At 43.7% G+C, this 25,549-nt stretch overlaps 1 protein-coding gene across 2 annotated transcripts in view; it reads right to left on the minus strand.

Moving 5' to 3' along the window:
- The window catches only part of LOC132425122 (zinc finger protein 385D), a 335,665-nt gene extending 311,518 nt beyond the window's left edge, over positions 1–24,147 (minus strand). For both annotated transcript variants that reach the window (XM_060011538.1, XM_060011537.1), the window contains exon 1: positions 23,869–24,147. In XM_060011538.1, the coding sequence (XP_059867521.1) occupies positions 23,869–23,890 (22 nt within the window). In that variant the 5' untranslated portion in view covers positions 23,891–24,147. The remainder of the gene's footprint in view (positions 1–23,868) is intronic.
- Positions 24,148–25,549: the final 1,402 nt, after the last annotated feature.

Raw genomic sequence — 25,549 nt, forward strand, 5'->3', positions numbered from 1 at the left:
TTTTATCAGGTCACAGAACCTCAAGGCCTGTGTGACACCATCCCCCAGGACATGTATCCTCTTAAAAAAAATACATTCAATTTAAACACTATTTTACTCACCTTTTTTAAACAGAAGTTTAGACTACCTGAATGTGTAATCATGAAACAAGTAAGAAAAACCCTACAGCTTTCTAAGGACCTACTCTAGGTCTGTTGCTTTATCCAGGTTTGTCCCTTTAATTCTCAACAGTAAGTTATAAATTTCTGTCACTTCACAGGTGAGGAAACGCAGCCCCAGTGTGCTCAGGGGTCCTGCCCAACTGACTCAGCTAGCTGGTAGGAGAGGAGAGTTCCGACTCATTCAGACGTTGGCCTGGATATGACCTTCACCGCGAGCCTCCCACACCCCCTGGAACAGCACGCTAGACCACCCCTCTCCTCCCATGCTTTGCCAAATCCCTCTGAACTGCACTTCCTACCCATAGTGTTTACTATATTTTACGTTATTATACACTTTATTTATTTTGTTGTTTATTTAATGTCTGTCTCTTCCCAAGAAAATGGACATGCTTCAAGGGCAAGGATTTTGTTTTGTTCACTGATCTATCCACAGTGTCTAGAACAGTGCCTGGGACATGGCAGCCCTCCAGCATATAGGGGAGGGACCTTCTAATAAAGCGGTGATGCCTCCACTGCCTACGCCTATCACTAGCCCTCTGCACCCTCCCTGTTCTGTGTGTAGACATGGAAATTCCACCCCCGCCCCAACACAGGGTCACCTTCCTGGTCATAATTCACCTTCTGGTCTCACTGACACCAAAAATCCAAGTAATAAGTATTCAAGTATGCCTTCCGCCTAGAGGTACAAAGATTTGGAAACAATGAGACTTTAAAAGCAATAAAACCCTAAACATGAATTTCTCATTAAGGCTTAATTTTTTTCTTTTATTTTTAAAAAATTTTTAGTTTATATTGGAGTATAGCTGAGTTACAATGTTGTGTTAGCTTCGGGTGTACAGCAAAGTGATTCAGTTATACATATACATGTATCTAATCTTTTTCAAATTCTTTTCCCATATAAATTATTACAGAGTACTGAGGAGAGTTCCCTGTGCTCTACAGTTCCCTGTCCTTGCTGTTTATCTATTTCATATATAGTAGTGTGTGTATGTTATTCCCAAAATCCTGATTTATTCCTCCCCTGACCATTCCCCTTTGATAACCTTTAAGTCTGTATAATTATTTAAATAATGGTTTCCTAGTCATTGGCTAACAGGCCTTCATTGAAGCTATTTTAAGATGAAGAAGAGGCAGCACTTACTTTATAACCCTCAGTGAAAACGGATTATCTTCCCAGTGCACCATCTTTGAAGATAAAACTGTCATTTCCACCAGCAGTGGAAGGCGCTATGATTTAGGGCGCCCGAGATCTTGTCACTTCTGAGAACTCCAGTGGGATGGAGGCTTCTATCTCCCCATGAGTCTTTTAGGGATAAGGTCTTGGGCTCTCCCAGTGGCCTTTCCAGGCTGGGTTCTGTAATCTCTCAGAACTTGCTCCTGAATCGGGCTGTCAATTGACTGGGTGGGAAACCCGGCATCCAGTGAAAGCCAAGGGGGTTTTGGAAGGACAGCAACAGTTCAGAAAGCCAGGGCTATAAAGGGGAAATGTCTTCATGATCTTGAGAGATGACGGGCGCCCATGACCCCTGCAAAGACCCAGACCTTCTGTACCAAGGGATGGGGCTAAGGACAACATATCGAGCCCAAGAGCTCCTTGTAGCAAAAGGGGATTGGTTACATATCCAGTTTGGAGTAAATCACCAGGTGATGTTTCGTTAGGTTCTCCCCAGAGCTAGTGGCATACAGGCACAGCCTTTCCATGGCCCCCTTTCACAAGGCAGGAGCTCCAAGCACTCCCTTGTCCCTTCTTCATTCACTCAGTCATCAGTTACTGGCTGTATCACTTCTGCCGCTATGATGGAATATCAGGAAGATTGCATTATGCACCGTACACACGTTATCTCATTAAAGAACCACCCTGTGAGGAAGCTGAGACGCATACATGGAGTTTCGGCCGGAGTCACTCCGCTAACAGACACAAGGGGCAACCTGACCACAGAACATGGGATTAAATCACTTCCCCGCACTACGCCAGAGACGCCTCTAACCTACAGAGGCCTTAAAACAGAGGATTCCAGCCACGCACACAGTCCTGTCATGAGAAAGGGATGCCCCCCAGGGGCAGATCATGCATGACAGTGGTCCCCAGCTCTGACTGAGCATAGCACCGGCCGGGGAGCTTTCACATGAAATTCACAATCATTTTAAATTAATACAGGACCTATCTTTATCAGTGCAGAGGAATACAAGCAAGAGAACCCAAAAAAAGCAGCTCACAGGACAAAGAAACACAACCCTTGATGAGAAAAGCAAAGCAGGGCTTCCCTGGTGGCACAGTGGTTAAGAATCGGCCTGCCAATGCAGGGGACACGGGTTCGAGCCCTGGTCCGGGAAGATACCACATGCCGCGGAGCAACTAAGCCTGTGTGCCACAACTACTGAGCCCACGTGCCACAACTACTGAAGCCCGCATGCCTAGAGCCCGTGCTCTGCAACAAGAGAAGCCACCGCAATGAGAAGCCCGCGCACCGCAACGAAGAGTAGCCCCCTGCTCGCCGCAACTAGAGAAAGCCCGTGCACAGCAACAAAGACCCAACACAGCCAAATAAATAAATAAATTTATTTTTACAAAAAGCAAATCAAACCAGTCACCCCATGTACAGCTGTGGAGCACCTCTGATTGCTGGGCACAGAACAGTACACAAGACAGACATCTATCCCTGGCCTAGAGGATCTTTTTTTTTTTTATTGTAAATTTTTAAAAAATTTTTTAATGTTTGAATTTTATTTTATTTATTTTTTATACAGCAGGTTCTTATTAGTTATCATTTTATATATATTAGTGTATATATGTCAATTCCAATCTCCCAATTCATCCCACCACCACCACCCCCCGCCACTTTCCCCCCTTGGTGTCCATACGTTTGTTCTCTACATCTGTGTCTCTATTTCTGCCCTGCAAACAGGTTCATCTGTACCTAGTGGAACATTTTATCTGCACAAAGTGACTTAAAAAACCCAAGACCCTCCAAAAGATAACAACTGCTAATGATTTCTTATGTTTATTTTTGGAAATGAATGTGCTTACATCAGGATAGCTATCAAAGAACCCTCATATTCTCACTCCCAAAGGGATTTCTTTGGGGATTTCTCTTTACCCTTGAGCCTTGCTTTCACTGTTGTGACATTCGAGACTTTTTTTTTCCCACATCACAACATAAAGATATACTTATTTTTTCACGGCTGTACTCCCTTCCAACATTTTGAATGTACCATAATTTTATCTAATGGATCCCCTACTGATGTTCACTTTTGTTGTTTCCAGTTTGAGTTTTAAAAATCAACACTGCATTTAACAACCTTATTTATATGTGTGAGTGACCTTATACAGTGTATTCCTAGTAACAAGCTTGTTAGGGCTAAGAGTACCTGCTATAAAAAAACAAGCATATATAAGTATCATCAAAGCACCTTGTACAGAGTTCACAAAAAATGTATTTCCTTGCACACAACTGTGTGTAAGAGTGGCTTTTGCCATACTCAACTTTTAAAAATTTACTAATCTCCTAAGTGAATGACTATATATCCCAATATTTTTACTTATATGTTGTTAATTATGAGTGAAAATAAGTGTAGTTTTATATTTTTACTGGCGATATATTTTTCTTTATTTGTAATGTGTCTGTTCATATTCTTCATTTTTCTTTCGAATTGTTTGTCTTATTGATTCTTATAAGCTCTTTGTTAATTAAAGAAATTGGCCATTTATCTGCCAATGGTGTTTAAATATTGTTTTCCAAATGTCATTTGTTTTTTTACTTCGTTTTTGAATTGTTTTTCCCAAACACAAGTTATTAATTTTATGTAGTTAGATTTATCATTTCTCTCCTGTATAGTTTGGGTTTGTGTCCTGACTACAGAGGCCCTTTCCATTACAGGAGTATAAATTTATTCACCTGGGCTTCCTTCCATAAATTTATGGCTTAAGTTTTTATGTTTGAACCTTTGTTCAATCTGTAATTTATTTTGGTACAAAGAGTGGAATAGGAATTTACTTTATTTATTTGTCTAAATGTTTAGCCAGTGGTACCCAACCCATGGATTTAATAATTCCTGTTTTCAACAATGAATTGAAATGTTACTTTTATTATAACTTACACCCCCCATATACGTAACTACTGAGGTTTACTTCTAGATGTTCTCATCTGTATTTTATTACCTATTATTCAGGACCAAATTATTTAATTATTATGGTTTTACGATACAATTTAGGATAAGTATCTCCTGTCAGATCGCTCCTTTTTCATAATTTCCTGGAGTGTTTGCTGATGTTTCTTCTTTCAGATAAATTATTGTATCATTTTGTCTAGTTCACAATTAACTCCTGTTAGTATCTTTTGCGCTACTGCATCACATTTTTGGGTTTATCTACGAAGAGCCAACAATCTTATGATATTAAATTGTTGGGGGGGGAGTTGAAAATACTGATTCCTGGGTTCTTTCCTTGGATTGTCTGACTCAGTAAATCTAGAGTGGGAAATAGGAAACTTAGGAAATAGGAAACCTTTCAAACTCTCCAAGTGTTTGTTCAGACAACTTTGGGAAATACCATCCATGGAAATTCAGAGAAAGGGTGTTTATTCTTCTTATGAAGAGATAGGTGGTCTTCAAGAAAAGGTGGTACATTGAGAGTAGACCTTCTGGAAGAATTAGTAAGATTATGTTTTCACATAAAATGTTTAAAGGACAGAAAAAATAAGAGTGAAAAAACAATGAGACACAGAGGCAAAAAAAAAACACTACATGTCAGGTAAGAAGGAAAACTTGAAGCCAAGTCTCAGAAGGGTTAGGAAACTAGGCACGGTTCTGCAGAGCCAGAACTTGGGATGAGAGAAGAGGAGTTTTGTAAACATGAAAGTGCAAGGTAAATTGGGGCCAGAACCTGGATCATCCTGACCACGTGAATAAGAAGTTTGGAAGCTCTGCATGAGGAAATAAGAATTGCTACGGGCATCTGAATATGTGTGTGCACGTGTGTGTGCGTGTGTGCGTGTACGCGCACGTGTGTTTGTGTGTGTGTGTGTGTGTGTGTTGGGGGCTATCGGGTCTGCAGCTAAGTCCTGGCCTAGCACAGTGTTGGCTAAGTTGGAAGCATGAGAGAGTAAGTCAGGAAACTCAGTAGGGACGATTACAGCAGTTCACACTGAGATGAACGCTGTGCACAGCTGACAGTGAGGGGTGGAATGAAGGAGGCTTGATCTGCTTCCGGGTTCCTGCAGGCTGTAGTGATTTATTGCTCCAATGAGTCCCACCTTTTCACCCCACATCCACTGTAGGATCAGAGAATCATAGGGCTGGGAGGGACCTTTGAATTCATTTAGAGGCCGAGAAGTGCAGGGATCCACCCAGGTTTAAACCCAAAGCACAGGATGGCAGACAGGAGCCCTGACTCAGGAGTAGAAAGCTGTGAGCTTGCATTCACCCCCGGCCCCCACACTTTGGGTATAACATCAGCCAAGTAACAATGTCAGTTTCCTCATCTACAAAATGAGAAGAACATTCATTTTATACTTTCATTGTGAAGAAAGAATGAGACAATAACCAATTCCCCTGACACCCTGAGGAGGACAAAAGGTCCTGGGAAAGAGTCAGCAGACCTGGATTCTAGGCAGCCCAGCTCCACCACTCACTACTAACTCTATTTGGGTTAAACAATTAAACACATTAACTTCCCATTTTCTACCTATAAATATAAAGATGCCAGGTGTCAGGCAAGATCGCAAGATGCCATCCAGATAGGAGGTTCTTCTAATGCCTGGTACACAAGGCTTATATGATCTCTAGGATGGGAGAGAAGTTTAGATGCTCAAGGAACAGAGGGAAATGTAACTTAGGACATGAGGGAGTGAGTTCTACCCAGTACTCTTTATTAGCATGTCATAAAGTGCAATGATTTACCGTTTTCCTTCACTTAATTCTGTTGCTTTGACAGCACTGGGGACTGCTAGGATGGTGCAAAGAGACAGCAGGTAACATAGGAGACCATCTCCAACAGAAGAGGGAAAAGAGGACTGTTCCGTCTCCCTTCCTTTAGGGTAGGGCTGTTAGTACTATTTATATTTTATCAAGGGTGGCTGCAATTGTCCTTAAGACTATTCAACAGCACGGACCAGGGAAGTGATAACCTCCACTTTATAGAAATGTCCCCTCCTACCAAGATTCTACAGAAGTAGCCCAGGAGTAATGTGCTGGGAAGAAAATACCAAAGGGTGGTGTCAACATTTGGCACACAAGATGTCCAGTCAGAAGGTCTTGGATTTGAATCCCATGCCTGCCATTTTCAATCTATTTAGTCTTGGGCAAGAAATTTAACCTTTAAGGGCATCTTTCCTCTTTTGTAAAGTAGAGAGAATGACATCTAGTCCATCAAAACATGATCATTCCTTTAGGGAGTAAATGAATCGATGTTTGTAAAGAGCTCAAGAGCTCAATAAATGGTGATCATCATTACTCTTGGGAGATTTCGGGTCTTCAATAAATATGGCATTTTTACCATAGACACACACTATAGACATTCCAGATGATTTCTAGGCCTAATGTTTTCTCAATGGCAATGATGAAAAAAGAAGAAGAAGAATATGGAGTTAATAGAAGAAAAAAAATCACTGAAATACAGAATTAGGCAAATGTGCTTTCACCTTTTAACGGCTGTGGACTCCAAGGAAAATGAAACTTCCAACCATAGCTGGCTCTAGATCTAACTGAATTAGAGCTCTTTCAAGGATCAGCATTCTAGTTTTGAGGCGAGATAGCACAGCCCCACTTACAAGATGCATTCTTTCTGTTGCCTTCATCCCCATTTGAAAGCACAGGGTATCTCTCGATTTTACGGCATTATTGATTTTTTGAATATTGAAACCAATATCCACATGGAAGTAGCACAACGGAAGTAAGTGGAGAAACAGATTGGAGAGGGGATTGCAAGGACGAAAAAGCAGGAAGTCACTCATTTTGTTCCACTTTGAGAATTCATGCTCTGAGAAGTCTGCAAGGCAGTTTTCACATAAAGAGGTTACCAGTTTGAAAGCACCCACTCTACTCTTTAATGAAAGAAATATATGTAGACATTGATCAATAAAAAATTTCCATGGGACACTTTGGCAATACGCACGAGAATTAAATATGCCTTCCCCCTAAATTCCACTTCTGTAAATTTACTCTATGGATATATGTGAACATGTACACAAAGAATTATGTATGTCGGGCTTCCCGGGCGGCGCAGTGGTTGAGAGTCTGCCTGCCAATGCAGGGGGCGCGTGTTCGTGCCCCGGTCTGGGAAGATCCCACATGCCGCGGAGCGGCTGGGCCCGTGAGCCATGGCCGCTGGGCCTGCGCGTCCGGAGCCTGTGCTCCGCAACGGGAGAGGCCACAACAGTGAGAGGCCCGCGTACCGCAAAAAAAAAAAAAAAAAAAAGAACTATGTATGCACAATGATATTCATTGTTTTTATTAGTGAAAGAATGAAAATAACTTATTTTTCTTTTAAAAGGGCCAGGAAAATAAATCACAGTATGTTCCTGAATTAGAAAATGGTGTAGCCATAAAATTAAAAAAAAAAGAGAAACATCAATATATGCTGCATAAAGCAATATGAAAAACAGGGGACATGGTATGTTTCCATTCCATGTAAAAACAAGAGGGGGGTGTAAACATATACCCTCCCATAGAGTTTATTTTTCCAGCTTTATTCAGATATAATTGACATAACATGGTATAAGTTGAAGGTGTACAACATAATGATTTGATGTGTATATATATTGAGAATAATACTACAATAACTCTAGTTAAAATCCATCACCTCACACAGTTGTAATTCTTTTCTTGTGATGAGAACTTTTAAGATGTACTTTCCTAGAACTCTCAAATATACTATACGGTATTGTTAGCTATAGTCACCACACCGCACATGGCACCCCTGGGATGTATTGATCTTATAGCTGGACCATCTTCATCCACCCCCTTCCCCTTCTGTAGAATGCAGTCTCTCGAATAAAACAGAGTGCACTAGGGTGGGGATAGAAGATTTCGTTTTCACTATTTGCCTTTCTACAATATTCTCTTTCAAAAACTGTACATGTATCATTACCTTTTCTAAAAATAAAAATATTCTATTGAAGGTATAGAAAGATGTCATGGTCTCCCTCAGTTCCTGGTGTTCTAGGGAACCCCCCAAAAGTTTGGATTGTTATCTGATAAGAAAAGATCACCTCACACCTGGCACATTGTATGTGCCCAGGAAGAAGCCAGTGAGAAAGAAATTGCTGTTCCATTTGGAAGAGAGTTGCCACTGTGTCAGGAACACGTACACACAGAGGCCATGCCCCCAGGCACCGCTCCTGCACAGGGAGGCCAACTATCAATGCCATTTGCAGTCTGTGTAAGCCTTGACTTTGGAGCATTGCGTGTTCCATGAACAAGACTTCCTATCTCCTACCCTTTCTGGAAGGGAGCCGGAATCTTTCCCTCCTCTCAGTCTCAGGCCCACCAGCAGGTGGCTGCTTGGCAGACAAGGTGAGATGCTCTCCGCTTGTGTGTTGGTTCACGTTTTAGTTTGTTGCCTCCTTCAAAAACCCATGATCTATCTGCATATAGAGGATGTGCTCCCGGACTCTGGCTTTCAGAGGCTGAGTTTTACTCAAGGTCACACCAAACAGTGTGGCCAGGGTCTGAGCCAGCCCGGCCACTTACTGCTGCCTCTTTGCTTGCACTCTCTGTACTCGTGTTTCCTCATCTGCAAAGTGGCCCTGATCATTCTTCCAACAAGGCCATTAGGAGGAGCGGTGGAGGCCATACCCTGAGAACAGTGGTTGGCAGGGACCAAGCACGTAATAAACCTCAGCTATTTTTAGTAGTTAGAGGGTTGCCTGATGAGTTACCACTGTCTCAATTTACTGATTTGGAAGCTGAGGCTCGGGGCCATTTTTGCAAACTCACGCCACTAAATCGACGCTTGGCTTGTAAGTTGTGGTCGGAGCCTCGTCACTAGCGCCAGATACGTGCATTCACCAAGCACTTGGCCTCTATTTTCCTGTCTGTGACATGGAGACTTTGACTCCATACGTCAAAGAGCATATGTTAGAATGGCAGCAGCTCTGACGACAGCAAGCAGAGATGGGACCAGAGACAAAAAAATCTCCCAATTTTGCCTCTAAGATGCTCATAAGTGAAAGTGCAACCGTGTTGGAACCTTCCTGCAGTCACATTTTATGCTCGATGAAAGCAAGAGTAGCCTCTGCTTTGTTGTTCATTTGTTTTCTTGTCTAAAATGCTAGTAGGCAGCGGTTCAGGCCAGGTAACCACTACTGTGGAATAATCTGCTGCTTGGAGCAGCCCTACTTACTAGTCCTCGTAGAAACACAAAAGTGCACTTTGCTTCTCACATAATCGTCACATATTTGGCAGACTAAGTGCTCTGATAAGCGGCTGGCGTTTGACAGGTGAGTGAATCGGCTTTCCCAGGTAAGGATGGGCAAAGCCAGCCACTTTCACCCAAGACGAGGCCAACGGAGCACGGGCATTTCAGTGGAAGCTGCCTTGTCTGTTTGTGTGCCTGTTGTTTTAAGGTTATCTATTGTTAAGACAAGGATGGCTCAGGAGATGGAAAAACAATCATTAGCTGCGGCCGCCCTCATAAACTGTTACAACGCTCAGAGAAACACTAATGGATAAACAAGGTCAACAGAACACAAGGGGCCAGCTCACAGTGTCCCAAGGTGGCCAAGCCTTAGCCAGGCCTCTCTTCCCCTAAGCAACAAGCAAAAATCATTAGTATTGACATTCGGGGTAGGCAAACTGCACGCTGAATGACGAATGACTTCACCCCGGCTTGTCCATCATATCTGTGGGCAGGAGGTAATTTACAAGCTGCCCTCTCTGTACAGAGATGGTGCAATAAAGATGATCCGTGACCACTTACACTTGATCTTTGGGGTGTTTCTTCTTTTCAGTGATGGAGGGGAGTGCTGAGTCAGGTCAATGTTTTGTCAGGATGAATATAGTAACAGCAGGCCCAGTGCTCTGCGTACACCATCTAAGTCAATCCTTATAAGTATTCTAGGAAGTTTCATTTATTATTCTTATTTCACAGATAGCGAAATGGAGGCTCAAAGAAAGCAAGTCACTTGCCCGAGTTCCCTGTGGGGAGCTGGGTCTTGAGCACTGAAGCTAGGATTCGAACTTGAGCTACTGGAACTAGGGTGAACAATTCATCCCCGTCCTCACGAGACTTCATTTCAGCACCCAAAGTCCCACGTCCTGGGGAACCCCTCAGTCTCAGGCAGAAGTGAGATGGTTGGTCACCCTAAGTGGAACTCTAACTGTGGACCATTCAGTATCTTGTACAACAGAAACAGAGGAACAGAGGTTGGAGACTTAGACCAGATTTTCCATGTCAGCAGAAAGCCGCAGGTCAGCTAAATGATCGCTAAAGATTCCCTACTTAAAGTGTGTTCAGTGGGCCAGCAGCACAGACATCTCCTGGGAGCTCATTGAAAGGCAGAATCCCAGGCCACACCCCAGACCTACTGAACCAAGACCTGTGTTCTAATACGATCCTCTGGGGATTTGTATGAACATTAAATTTTGAGAAGCACAGTTCTAAAATCCTTTCCAGAACCATCCCACTGTGATCCTAAATCAACTTGCACGGCATGAATCTCTTTTGGGTGCCAGCTCTATAAAGGGTCCCAAGGACAGGGGAGGAGGGCTCCTCCCTAGGGACTTCCAGTCTATAAACTGAGGCAGGGAGTGGGCGGGGCAGCACAAAGCAGCTTGCAATCAGGTCCAGACTTCATGCCATGGACTGATTTCCCTCAAGGTAAGCAGTGTGTTGAGACGAAAGAACATAAGCTTTGGGCTCAGACTGACCTGGGTTGGAGTCCTGACCCACTGCCTGAGTGACCCAGCAAGTGGGGACTCCTGGGTCACAGGGTGCACTCAGTAAAGTGGGTTCAAGTCACCCGTCCCGGTGGTTCTCAAGCTGGCTGTCCTTCAGAATCAACTGAGGCGTTTTAAAAGAAACGCAGATGCCTGGGCTCCAGCTCAGAGAAGTGGATTTAATCAGAGTGCCCTGGCCCTTGATGGTAGCATCATTTCAGAGTTCTCCAGGGGATTCCTTTGTGCAGCCAGGATTTACACCCACTGGCCTTCCTCTTAGGGATGATGGTGAGGGGCTGATGAAGTTACTCATGCCAGCATCTGGGACAAAGACAGACATCCCGGCTCTGCTAAATTCTGCTCTTCAGTCAGTGGTGCCGCATCGCCTGTCAGCACCAGCTCTGCTCTCCACAAACGGGAGCTGACGAATTCTCTAAGGAAACCAAGAGGTCCGTAAAGTCCATGGCTTGGGATTCTCACAGTGATGTTCTTATTATTAAGCGTTTGATTTCATTTTATTTCACTTATTTTGGCCATGCCACACAGCTTGTGGGATCTCAGTTCCCTGCCCAGGGATTGAACCCAGTCCTTGGCAGTGAAAGCCTGGAATGCTAACCACTGGATCACCAGGGAACTCCCCTATTAAGCCTTCTAAAGTTAGGAAAAAGCAGGCAACACTGCCAACTACTAGAGCTAATCAATGAATTTGGTAAAGTAGCAGGATACAAAATTAATCCAGAGAAATCTCTTGCATTCCTATACACTAATGAAGAAAAATCTGAAAGAGAAATTAAGGAAACACTCTCATTTACCACTGCAACAAAAAGAATAAAATACCTAGGAATAAACCTACCTAAGGAGACAAAAGACCTGTATGCAGAAAACTATACGACACTGATGAAAGAAATTAAACACGATACAAATAGATGGAGAGATATACCATGTACTTGGATTGGAAGGATCAATATTGTGAAAATGACTCTACTACCCAAAGCAATCTACAGATTCAATGCAATCTCTATCAAACTACAAATAGCATTTTTCACAGAACTAGAACAAAAAATATTACAATTTGTATGGAAACACAAAAGACCCCAAATAGCCAAAGCAATTTGAGAAAGAAAAACGGAGCTGGAGGAATCAGGCTCCCTGACTTCAAACCATACTACAAAGCTACAGTAATCAAGACAGTATGGTACTGGCACAAAAACAGAAAGATAGATCAATGGAACAGGATAGAAAGCCCAGAGATAAACCCATGCACATATGGTCACCTTATTTTTGATAAAGGAGGCAAGAATATACAATGGAGAAATGACAGCCTCTTCAATAAGTGGTGCTGGGAAAACTGGACAGTTACATGTAAAAGAAGGAAATTTGAACACTCCCTAACACCATACACAAAAATAAACTCAAAATGGATTAGAGACCTAAATGTAAGGCCAGACACTACAAAGCTCTTAGAGGAAACCATAGGCAGAGCACTCTATGACATAAATCACAGCAAGATACCTTTTGACCCACCTCCTAGAGAAAAGGAAAGAAAAACAAAAATAAACAAATGGGACCTAATGAAACTTAAAAGCTTTTGCACAGCAAGGGAAACCATAAACAAGACCAAAAGACAACCCTCAGAATGGGAGAAAATATTTGCCAATGAAGCAACTGCCAAAGGATTAATCTCCAAAATTTATAAGCAGCTCAGGCAGCTCAATAACAAAAAAACAAACAACCCAATCCAAAAATGGGCAGAAGACTTAAATAGACATTTCTCCAAAGAAGATATACAGATGGCCAACAAACCCATGAAAGGATGCTCAACATCACTAATCATTAGAGAAATGCAAATCAAAACTACAATGAGGTATCACCTCACACCAGTCAGAATGGCCATCATCAAAAAATCTACAAACAGGGCTTCCCTGGTGGCGCAGTGGTTGAGAGTCCGCCTGCCAATGCAGGGGACATGCGTTCGTGCCCCAGTCCAGGAAGATTCCACATGCTGCGGAGCGGCTGGGCCCGTGAGCCATGGCCGCTGAGCCTGTGCTCCGCAACAGGAGAGGCCACAACAGTGAGAGGCCCGCATACCACAAAAAAAGAAAAAAAATCTACACACAATAAATGCTGGAGAGGGTGTGTGGAGAAAAGGGAACCCTCTTGCATTGTTGGTGGGAATGTAAATTGATACAGCCACTATGGAGAACAGTATGGAGGTTCCTTAAAAAACTAAAAACAGAACTTCCATACAACTCAGCAATCCCACTACTGGGCATAGACCCTGAGAAAACCGTAATTCAGAAAGAGTCGTGTGGGGCTTCCCTGGTGGCACAGTGGATGAGAATCCCCCTGCCAATGCAGGGGACACGGGTTCATGCTCCGGTCCGGGAAGATTCCACATGCCACAGAGCAGCTGGGCCCATGAGCCATGGCCGCTGAGCCTGCGTGTCTGGAGCCTGTGCTCCGCAACGGGAGAGGCCACAAATGTGAGAGGCCCACGTATCGCGCGCACACACACACACACACACACACACACAAAAGAGTCATGTACCACAATGTTCATTGCAGCTCTATTTACAGTACAGGACACGGAAGCAACCTAAGTGTCCATCGACAGATGAATGGATAAAAATATGTGGCACATATATACAATGGAATATTACTCAGTAATAAAAAGAAATGAAATTGAGTTATTTGTAGTGAGGTGGATGGACCTAGAGTCTGTCATACAGAGTGAAGTAAGTCAGAAAGAGAAAAACAAATACTGTGTGCTAACACATATATATGGAATCTAAAAATAAGGGAAAAAAATGGTTATGAAGAACCTAGCCGCAGGACAGGAATAAAGACACAGACGTAGAGAATGGACTTGAGGACATGGGGAGGGGGAAGGGTAATAAGGTAGGACGAAGTGAGAGAGTGGCATGGACATATATACACTACCAAGCGTAAAATAGATAGCTAGTGGGAAGCAGCCGCATAGCACAGGGAGATCAGCTCAGTGCTTTGTGACCACCTAGAGGGGAGGGATAGGGAGGGTGGGAGGGAGACACAAAAGGGAGGAGATATGGGGATATATGTATATGTATAGCTGATTCATTTTGTTATAAAGCAGAAACTAACACACCACTGTAAAGTAATTATACTCCAATGAAGATATTAAAAAAATAAACGTTCCCCAAACTAATGTACCAGAAGGTTAGTATTCAGGATCTTACATCACTCTGTTTTTTTTAAGGAAAAAGAAAAATTCTGAGCAATCTACCTTGAATGCACCATTTAACTGATAGAGCTTCCTTAGGACACGGCTCCTGAGTATCCCCATAAAACTGTAAGTTACAGCCCGCCATTCCTGGGGCAGCTAATGGAAACACATGGCAGTGATCACGTGGCTTCCGGATTGAGCATGGCGAGGGCATCACTCCCTGTCAGTAACCTCCGCGTTGCCTCACAACAAGGGCACCATAAATTATAAACTGTCGCAGGGCTTTAGAAGCAGGCTTTGAGAGAGATGCTAATAATTCCATACAGGAAGGGCAGAAAGTTTTTTTTAATAGCACAGCCAGTCAGACAAAGAAATCAGTGTTTAAAAGTCGAGCAACACACAGAAGGATAGATAAAAATCGATACCAAATCCCTCTTTTCTTCCCAAGCAACTATTAATAAACTCCCTCAGCTTTCAATGTGTCTGTCCCCATTAGAGTCTTGGGAAGGAAGGAATATGGGGCATGGAGTCTTTATGGAGGTCTCCTGCCCTGATCATTTCTCTATTCTGCCTCTGCTTCTGCCATTTCCCTTCGTTATAGAATAATGACAAATAAAAGATTAGAAGTGGCCTGGGCGGTACATCTAATCCCAAAGTACCAGGGGCTATTTGAGGAGGTAACCAAATGCCCCCTTTCTCAGTGCACTCAGATACCTCCACAGGGATGCTAAGCTGCATCGCTGGACATATATTTCCAAATGGTCATGTTTTCAAAATCCACTCTTTTCTTTCTAACGCACTTGGTTTTCACATCCTCATACCAAGGCCAATTCCTATGGTGCTTTGCAGATTATGAAGTTTGTTTCAACCTCTGATTGAATCTCTCTGTCAGAGAGACCCTTTAACCCATCGTATAAAGGGAAAAATTGACACAGAGAGATTCACTAACGAGTCCAATGTCACACTACCAGAAAGTGACAAAGTGGGAACTTGACCGGGGAGGATTGGTGAGGAGTTCCTGAAAGCTCTTCACCTATATTTCTTTCCCTCCTACCTGCATCTCCCCCGAGAAAACCTCTCACTGATAACTGAGATATTTAAAGTGCTACTTAGGGCTTCCCTGGTGGCGCAGTGGTTGGGAGCCCGCCTGCCGATGCAGGGGACACGGGTTCGTGCCCCGGTCCGGGAAGATCCCACATGCCGCGGAGCGGCTGGGCCCGTGAGCCATGGCCGCTGACCCTGTGCGTCCGGAGCCTGTGCTCTGCACCGGGAGAGGCCACAACGGTGAGAGGCCCGCGTACCGCAAAAAAAAAATTAAAAAATAAAGTGCTACTTATATCAGTTGTAAGATCTCCCTCTGGGTCTGTGGCCAATTTGCCCTGAGATCTGTCTCTCAAACTTTGGACTGCCCAGGTGCTGACATGTGCAGGTTGCACTGCCCAACTGCCTTGTTGGTGCCCTCTGGCTGGATTCCACCAATGAGAGGCAGAGGCTATGCACTGGAGGGTGGGCGCAAGGGAGAAGGCAGGGTATTTCTCCATCTCCCTCTGTGCCTGAGGCTGAATCCTTCCATCCTCAGTGTCTTAGGCCTGCCGCGATTCCAGCTCCTACCAGGAGGCCCTGGGTCCCGGCCTCCAGGACCACATCTCGTCTCTCTCCATCTTACACTACCAGTTTCTTGCTATTGCTAATCTCTGGGTTGCCTCTGCACCCCTCATGGGGCATCTCAGCTCCTCCATCACCCACATAACTAATGACCTGCATTAAAGTCCTTCTTTGTGAATTAGCTGACATGGTTCCTGTTTTCTGGTTTGACCCCAAAAGATATCATCACTTTTAAAAATTTTTACATATTTGTATACTGGGTTGGATATAGAGGGAAAAATCAAGAAAGAATCAAATTTTACTGATGGCTCACCATGGACTTCGTGGGGCTTGGCAGTGTTATATGCCTTGTATAGTTTAGTCCTCAGAAGACAACTGTGGAAAACACATTATCATTATTCTCCTTTCACAGAAAAACCTGGATATCAAAATGTGAGGTGACTTGCCCAAGAATACAGAGCCAATAAGTGGAACGGCTGAGATTCTAACTAGGTTGTTTTTACTTCTTTATCGGTCATGAAATAAAGACCAGGCTGGGACTCCCTTCTTGAACAAATACTGGAGATAATGTTGTAAATATCAAAGTCTGTAGTACAAATGACTTGCATTGTTTTTACAAGCATTGAGTTAAATAGTGCAACAGCAGGTATATGTAACACATAATTAATACAAGCCTTAATACCTAACGATGCTTTGGAAAAACTTTTGGGTTCGCGGGCCTCTTGCTATTGTTGTGGCCTCTCCCGTTGCGGAGCACAGGCTCCGGACGCGCAGGCTCAGCGGCCATGGCTCACGGGCCCAGCCGCTCCGCAGCATGTGGGATCTTCCCGGACCGGGGCACGAACCCGCGTCCCCTGCATCGGCAGGCGGACTCTCAACCACTGCGCCACCAGGGAAGCCCAATTCATGCCTTTTAATTAGATTTTTTATGATTATTATTTGATGTGAAAAAACAAGGCAGAATAATAAAAGTGTGGATTAGATTCAGACTTCTGTTATCAATTGTGATTCCACAAAGTCAAAACACACATCCGTCTTAGACCTCAACCATTTTTATTTATTTCTTTAGCTATCAGCTAGAATATTCTTTCTAGCATTATTATTACAAAGAATCTTCCTTTCATAAAAAATACCTCCCTACGCTCTGCTATAAAGAGTAAAGGGCACTGAAATAAGCCTCAAAGCACTGAATTGGAGTCTTGGCCTTAACTTTTACTAGATGTGTGACCTTGAGAAAGTTGTTTCAGCCATCTGAGGCTCAGATTCCTCGTCTAAAAAGAGGAATAATTATATTTTGTCTACCTCCTACAATGGGTCATTTTGAGAATAAAAAATAATAATGTAGATGCATTTTAAAAAATACAAATTGCTCTACAAGGATCATGTTTATCAAAGTACGTTTACATTCATGACTGCGTTTTTATCCTCAGAGCAATCTGCCGCAAGTGCTTCCCTTCGTTAGCAAAATGCATTAATATGAAAAAGGTACGTGTGAAGAACAACTTTACAAAAGCCATGCAAACAGCAGTCTTGCTCAGCCTTAACAAATGGCAATTTGCGAAATTGGTGGCCGTGCCGAGCACTTCCGGCTACTTGCACATAAGGTGGTTCCTGCCTATCCCAGCCTCATGGCCAGAGAAAGCCAACATCTGGAGTGAAGACACAGAAAATGCCAACATCTGGGATAAAGGCACAGAAGCCAAGTGCAGCTGAGAACTGACGTTGTGACCAGGTGGATCGAAACCAAGTGCAATTCTCCCATCTTACGATTTTACGTGTCCTTCCGACATTTTCCAACATTAGTCTTAATATTCTATAGCTTTGTCCCTCTCCTTTTACACTGCAGAGTCCTAGGAAGCCAGAAGTAAAGTGAAACAGAAAAAAAGGTTGTGGAATTTCTTACGTTTATTTAAATATCTAATATCTAAGGGCGCGTCCTGACTTCGACACTTTGAAAACAAACAAAAAGAAGCAGCTACTCTTCCAGGAGCAAAGAGGTGTGTTTCTCTTGTCAACTCACATTCACCAGTTTTGCTAGGGAACGTCAGCATTCTGGATCCGCTGAGGAACTGGATTCCCTTCCTCTCTGATCTCCAACACCCGTTTCATCTTGCAGTTTCAACACCTATTTGTAAGTGCCTATGTGCCTGGCACTGAGCTGAGCGGGGTGCTAAGGACACCTGAGATTAACCAACGCTCATGCATTGAAAGAACTCTCAGCCCCCAGCCCCATCCCTGCCCCCCAGTCCCCAACTCCCACCAGGCACCACTGTACTTTGGGGCAAACAGCATTGCTCAGAGCACCAAAGGCTGCTGCTGCCCATTTCCCCTCTGACCTTGGCCCAGGTCAACTTTTCTCCCTCCTCCCTACTTACAGAAAAGTGATTACTGCAAGTGGGCAGAAAAAAAAAAAAAAAAAAACATAAAGAAGAAGAAGGGGTTCAGTTCATCCCATTCAGTGCTATGATACAAGTTCATATGCATTTCAGTTGTCAGAATCCAGAGGGATTCACGGAAATGCCTTCAATTTTAAAGGCTGTGCAAACCTGGAGCTCACATTCAAAGAAGGCTGACTTCCAGCTGCTTTATAACGATTTTAACGGGACAACAGAGCAAAGCGTCTTCCTATTTTCAACCCTAGCAATTTGGTTCAAGCGTGATCTCAGCCACTTTAAGCTTTGATATTTCTAGCCACCTCTTATGCTGTATTTTCTCTTAATGCCACCAATCATGTGTGAAATTCTGTTGCAAAACTAATCTTTGTGGGAAATGATATATAATGACTTCTTTAAAGAGAGACAGAGAGGGCAGTGACTATGACCTTTGTTGTTTTTTGACATGCTTTTCATAGTGTAATACAGATGGAAACAGCTCTTTCTCAAGGTCAAAGTCGAAATAGTTTTCTGCTTATACAAGCATCCCTCTTTCTTAAGCAGGAAAAGCCTTGAAAATTATCCTCATGACTTGACTTTAAAAACCTCTAAGGTATAGAATGGTTGATAAACTTGAAAACCAGCTGTGCTCAAAATACAGTTTCATATCCATCTTATTAAATCAATACTTAAAGTTTTACCTTTCAAATGATGTGAAAAGATTTACAAATATACAAAAGATGTGAATGAGAAATAAAATTTGGGTATTTATATAACAAGGCACTGTTTTAGGATCCAGTGTTACACTCACACACACACGCACACATATATTCTAGCCAACACACCTGGTCTTATCAAGGGAGGTTTCAGTCAAAAGCAGCTGTGACCAAATATTCTGCAGTGGAAGTCAGAAAACACTAATTTAAATTTTTCACTTGTTTTTTGGAACAATTATGCCACCCACAAAAGGGTAACTTTGCAAGTCGTCATTATCTCATGAATTTTGGAACTTGTCCCTTAAATAAACTCATCTCGTTTCCATGTAATTACAGCAACTAAGAAGGCCCTTTAAAAAAGAAGAAAAACTTAGCTCAAAATTTAAGGGTCCTAATTAAAGAATCCATGTTACTGACATTTTGATCATCCTTGGAATTTGGTTCCCGAAAATGAGAAATTCCTATGAATTTGAAAGAGAAATGTCTTGAGAGGGTTCTCTTAGATTTCAGTTTCCTGCATCTGATGCTTTCTGACAATATTCACCTGTCACATCCGCCATCCCTGTTATGTAGTAATTGATTGCATGTCATTTAGATTAATTTGTAATAACACACAATGGTAATGACTTCAAACTTCAAAAAGGGTAACCTGGACGAACAAATTCCTTCCTGAATTATTCTCTCCCGCTGGCAACCTCGGGGGAAATAGAAACACGTCCAGAGTGCCTGAGGGACTCAAGTAGACCTAATTCCCCATAACAGATCACCTAGTACCAACTAATTAGGATGAGTTAAATGTTTCCACTGAAAACACACACACAAAGAGGAATGTTTTTCTCTGCTGCCTGCTGTTTTCTGCTCATTTCCTTCCTTGTAGCCTTGCCGCCTAACTGCTTTTCTAACACAACCAAAAGTGTAAACGCTGACTGGAGAATGTTCTAAACATCCCAGCGGAAAAACAAAGTCCTTCCTATGACAATGTATAAACGTGTCTATTATAGGCAGGGGAATAGGCTGCTGGTCTAGAATTTTCCTACGAGATCTTTTTTTCTAACTGTTGTATTAAAAGCTTCCTCCATCAAGTATTTCTTGTTATGATATGCACAGCGCTAAGTCTTTTTCAGGTTTTTCTAAGGCATTTTAAGGAAGACAGCTGATTCACAATTAGCACCACGCTGCACTTGAACGGCTCATTCGCACTTTCTAAATTTTGCTCGCCCTTTTCTCCAGGTTTAATGAATATGCCATGAATAGTAGCATTGAGAGGGAGCTCTAATGTTTGTCTCAAGTTCTACTCATTTGTTTAAGATGCATCCTTTCTTTTTGCAGCAGGATTCTCAGGGAGCAAGCCCTCGCCCCTGCTTGGCTGTAAGCACCCCAGAATCTCCATCTGGTTGATTTTCGGGCACATCGAATTTCCTCAGTGCCATCAGGCTCCCATTTTCTCTCCTGATGGCAAAGGGCTGTGACATGACACCTCTCTGGCAAACTGTGGACAGTTTGTGAGGTTGGCAGGACCACGGGCAGCCATTCATCACTCCAGCAGTGGAGAAATGTGTGCAGCCAGATGGAAGGGGAAGATGATTCAGACATACTGGAGACAGTACATGGTTACAGCCTTCTGCTGGGATGTACCTGCCCTTCATGCCAGCGCTGTCCCCTGACCCAACTGTAACCAGGTGGCATGGGGCAGGTCTGCTGTACTCACAGCCAGCCAGGACCGCTCCCTTCATCCAGTGAGAAGTCTCCCAGCTGCTTGTTGTTATTTGCGGATCAATTTTTTAAAATTTATTTTCTTATTTATTATCTCTAGGTCTCATTTGCAAACCAGGGATCATAATACTACTTTTTTTTTTTTTTTTGCCACATGTGGGATCTTAGTTCCCCAACCCGGGATCGAACCCGGGCCCTCGGCAGTGAAAGCGCAGAGTCCTAACCACTGGACCACCAGGGAACTCTCTATTTCCGGATCCGTTGTTAACGGTTCTTCATCCTCGGCACATGCCATTTTTAAGTCTGTCAAATATTCCTGCGGGTGGAGAGGGTAACTTCACAAGTCTTTATGATTTTCCCTTGCTTTTACAGTAAATCCCAATCAGGTTGCTTGCTGGGATTTCTCCTCTCTTCTTTCTCCCGTGTGAACCTGATTCTTAACTCCAAGTAATGAAAGCGAGATCGACAGAATAAGTAACAAACGTATCCACGGTGACTGAACAGCAAACTCTTAAATTACTGTGCAGTAAGTGCAGATGAACAATTATTGAAAACACTGCACTAAAATTTCAGTAGGAGATAAGAGTGAGGCTTAAGTCATTAAAAGGGTCCATTAGCCTCGTGAGTCTCAGACAGCACACTCAAAACACGAGTTATTCTGGAGAACTGGAAATATTACTTATTCCACCAACTTGCACACACACAGCTGACTCCAACTGAGAAAGGACAGGGTCACAGTGTCCAGCCCCTACGGGGAAAGGGTCTACAGAGAAGCAGAGGCTGGGCCAGTCTGTCCAGGCAATGAGTCTTCAGTTAAACTTGAAAGGTGTAGCAGGCGAGCAAAACTGACAAATTAGATTATTTACAAGGGAAGTAAATACCCTGCTTGCATATCAATTCCCAGGGTGTTAGAGCAACACCATGCTCTCCATCACTCCCTGCTGGGGACACAAATAAAAGACTTCTGACACCTCTACCCCATTCCCGCAAATCACCAGAAAAGCCCAAGAATTCAGCCCTGCTTTCCTTTTGTCCCTGTTCTCCCTGACCTGATAAACCCTCTGCAGTTCAAATATGAAGAAGAAAGTCACGGGTGACCAAACTGCAAAGTGAAAGCACTGTTTTGAAAAAATTACCTGAAATAGCTACACACACATAAATACACGTATGTGCCTACGTACATACACACAGACATACATACTGTTAAGGATTTGCAACATTAAAATGCTGTTGAATCTTAACACGCCTGGGTCGTATTGTCAATTCTGACCCTAGATCGTGGACCACACGTTTTATGAGAGACAGGTGGGCTCCCAGAGCTCTGGATGCCAAACAGCTTGAGCGAGGGGCTGCATAACAGAACCTGAAAGAAACAGCATTCCTAAATACACACGATTTCCTCCGAGAATATAAAACCGTATCTCACGCCGGAATTATGGTAAGACCGAACCGTGCTCATGACACAGAGGGCAACTTTAGCCTTGCCTTTGAAAGAGTATAGTTTCATCTGAAGCAGGACATCATATTTCAATGTGTGCTATTAAAAACTTGCATTACACAGTGAAACTAATTGCCCTGTGAATCACCCTGCTTTACAACACGGCTGGACTAGCATGCAGTTAATAATACGAGCTAGCCCAGTGAATATTTCTCCAAGAGACACAGGAAAATCCAGTACAGCACGGATGGCCTCTGGACCAGTACTTTTACACCACTGCTCTGGTTAACACTACATCCTCACCACCATCGCCTTAGGCATTGTTGCAAGAGGTTGAAAACTTAAGCTAAAATTAAAATCTTCCTTTCCATCTCTCAAATACCAGTACGGATGCTGAAATGTGATTTTGTCCAAAAGGCATATTATCTTTACAAGCTTTTGAGCGTGTCAAAAACATTCACAATAAACACTTGCTATTTTATGAATTGTCAATTCACACGCTTACCACCTCTATCACTACCCCCTGGAAAGAGTGTTAACTCTGGATTCTGCTTAAATGTGTCTCTCCGATGAGGAGCCTTTCTTTAAAATCGATTTTAGTTATTTTTAAGACTTCTTTCCTAACATGACGCAAATTAAAGGGAAATCAAAACTGCTGTCAAGACAACTAAAAAGCACTCAGCTTCTGCATACTTTGGCAAACGTTTCAAAGGCTCGAGCGAACAAAACAAAGCAAACAGTACGCACAGCAATAAACAACCGAGAAACTAATACTGCCCCAAGTTTCTCGAAATACCTCTTTAATTGAAAAAGGACTCTAGCTTACATATTTCCAAGCAAGGCAACTGATCACCCAGAGCATTTGCATCATGGAACCCTCTTCAGCTGCTCTCACAAACCTTTTAATATCAGAGAGCTGCCCTTAGGTGATGATGCGGGATGAAACTTACAGAAGGAAAGCATAACTTCAGGGAGGAGGAAAGGATATTCCGTCTAATCCTTGGCTTCGTATTTAGGGAAGGGTTTTGCCTTCTCCCCATCAGTAAGTTGCAGCGTTACAGTGCAAATGTGCAGCTCCCAGCCCACTTACACTGCTCCACTAAGAGCCCAGATCTAAGCCTCAACGTGTTTTCTGGAAGGGCAGGCAGCTCCGCAGAAAACCTAAGGGAGGTTTCCACCACGGCACGCAACTAAACTGCACAAACATTTAACAGCTCCGAGACGTCTAAAGGTTTAAAATAATATGCATTTTGTGCCAGGATGCTCTAGCTGGATGGAAAACTGGGATGCTGTGGAAGGGTGCTCTCAGCTGTCCAAGCACCGCACACCAAAGAATGTTTTCTCTCCCTTTCTGCCTCAGAATTAGGGGAAAACCAAAATGCTTAATGAACCGTAGATATTGACTAAGCTTCCACAGCGTCCACAGTTCAGAACTTTTACATTCCATTGAGTTTGCCCATGACTTTCCCACGCCGCACCATTTCTCCTTCCTCACCTAGCTAAAAAAAAAAATCAACTTCATCACACAAATCAAGGCAAAGTTTAGCCACCTTCACCCCTGCCCCTTTCCTTTTCCAACTTCAACTCCTCTACGACTAACAAACAGCCCCGATCGTAGCACAAAGGAAGCTCCTAGGGCTGCACCAGCTGGGTCCTCCAGTTGCCTGCTGAAGGTAGGTTTACTGGAATAGATTCTCGAGGCTTTGCCGAGATTTTCGAAAGGGCTTGTCTGCCCTGATGAAGAGCTGGGCACCTTCAGCATGACATCATCAGCGTGAACACTCACCAAAATACATTATGCTTCTCATTAATCAGACAGCCGGAACCCCACCACGGCGTCTTCAGCATCAGCTCGCACCCAGGGCTGCCGCGCAGAGCCAACCCGTTTCATGCTACATTCGGCGGAAACGTCCCCGGCGTGGAGAGCAGGGGCGCCGAGCGTGCCGCCTCCGCCGCGGGATGAGCGCCTCGCGGGCCGCCTTTCCCGGGCTACGGTCCCCGGCGGCTGGAGCGTGCACTCGGGCTGCCTGCTGCACTGCCCATCCTTACTGTAATCCGACTCCTCCTTGCGATGTCCTTGCTGCGCCTGTGACATCAGGACTGAGAGTACTACAAACAGACCCCCCCCCACACTCCACCCCACCCCACCCCCGGTTCGCCGCGGCTCCGGGAGGTGCTCCGATTGCCTGCCTGGACCAACCATGGTGCTCGGGAAGCGTTGACGAGCCCAGAGACCTGGGAGGGGGCGGAGTGAGGGGCGCGGGAGGCTGTCTTAAAGAGAGAAGGGTCTCCAGAGCCACTGAGGCGCGCACGGGGGGAGAAATTCACCGCCGGGGGGGGGGGCGGGAGGGGACAGGGTTAAGGCGACTTCTGTCACTGACGTGTCATTAGACACACTTTTATCCCGCCCCTCCCGCGAATGGCAGCATCCCCGCCCCAACTGAGTCTCCCCTCCCAAGTTTAAAAGGCAGTAGGAAGGGGAATGGTGCCTTGTGCCTGCATTCTCTTTGCTGTAGGCTTGAGGGTTGGTTGTCGTCTGTGATGGTTTACCTAAAAGACTCCAGGGACCGTGCTAGGGTAATACAGGTTTCCACTGAGAAGTGATCAGATCACAGAAACCCAGCAGTTGGTGAAGAGTTGTTTTTATTTCTTGAGTATTTTCTGAGCTAGGTTGATAGAGAAATGTAAAGAAAAATAACTGGTGATGAAAGTCACCTCGCACCTGCACGAGATCACATTTGCTGCCTCCCGAAGCAGGTAGTAGAAAGGACACTGAGGCTGAAATGATCCCTGACCCCTAAAGGGGAGAGACATTTTAGCCTGAAAGATAACCAGGATTGTGTCATAATTCAAGTCGGGTCACCAGTATAATATAGACACACACACACAAGCACTCCCATTACATTTGAGATGAACAGTCAAGAAAGGCAAAGCTTAGCAAAGAAGCTTAGCCCTTACATAGAAAAGGATGTTAAAAAGAAATCCCTGAAAGCTGGACTGATTAATATTTCAATGCTCTGCACTGAAAATAAACCCATAGAGCAAGTTCAGTTTCATAAGGGCTCATCTCTTTGGGGTCCAACTTACCTACTGGACCATTTAAACTTAAACATTTCTACAAAAATCTATTAAACTAAGAACTGAAGATATTGATAAACCATAATGGAAAAGAATATAAAAAAAGAAAAAAGCAAATAAAATTTTTAAAAAAATAAAGAACTGAAGATAAAGAACTGTAGCCTATGGAAGCAAGCAATTGATATATTTTAATAGGAGTTTTGGTAAGCCATGGTAGCCAATATTTCTCCATTGTGATATTAAAATATTCCATGGTCTTTCCTTGCACAGTTCTGTGTCTGTTGATGGGTTTAATACACTGGGGGGGGGGGGGTGCTGAAGCTCGTAACAGCTTGCTCTGCAATCTTGCAGTGGATTACAAAGCATTTGGTGAATGCAAATAGATAATC

The sequence above is a fragment of the Delphinus delphis genome, chromosome 4 (assembly GCF_949987515.2).
Source record: "Delphinus delphis chromosome 4, mDelDel1.2, whole genome shotgun sequence".
Lineage (NCBI taxonomy): Eukaryota > Metazoa > Chordata > Mammalia > Artiodactyla > Delphinidae > Delphinus > Delphinus delphis.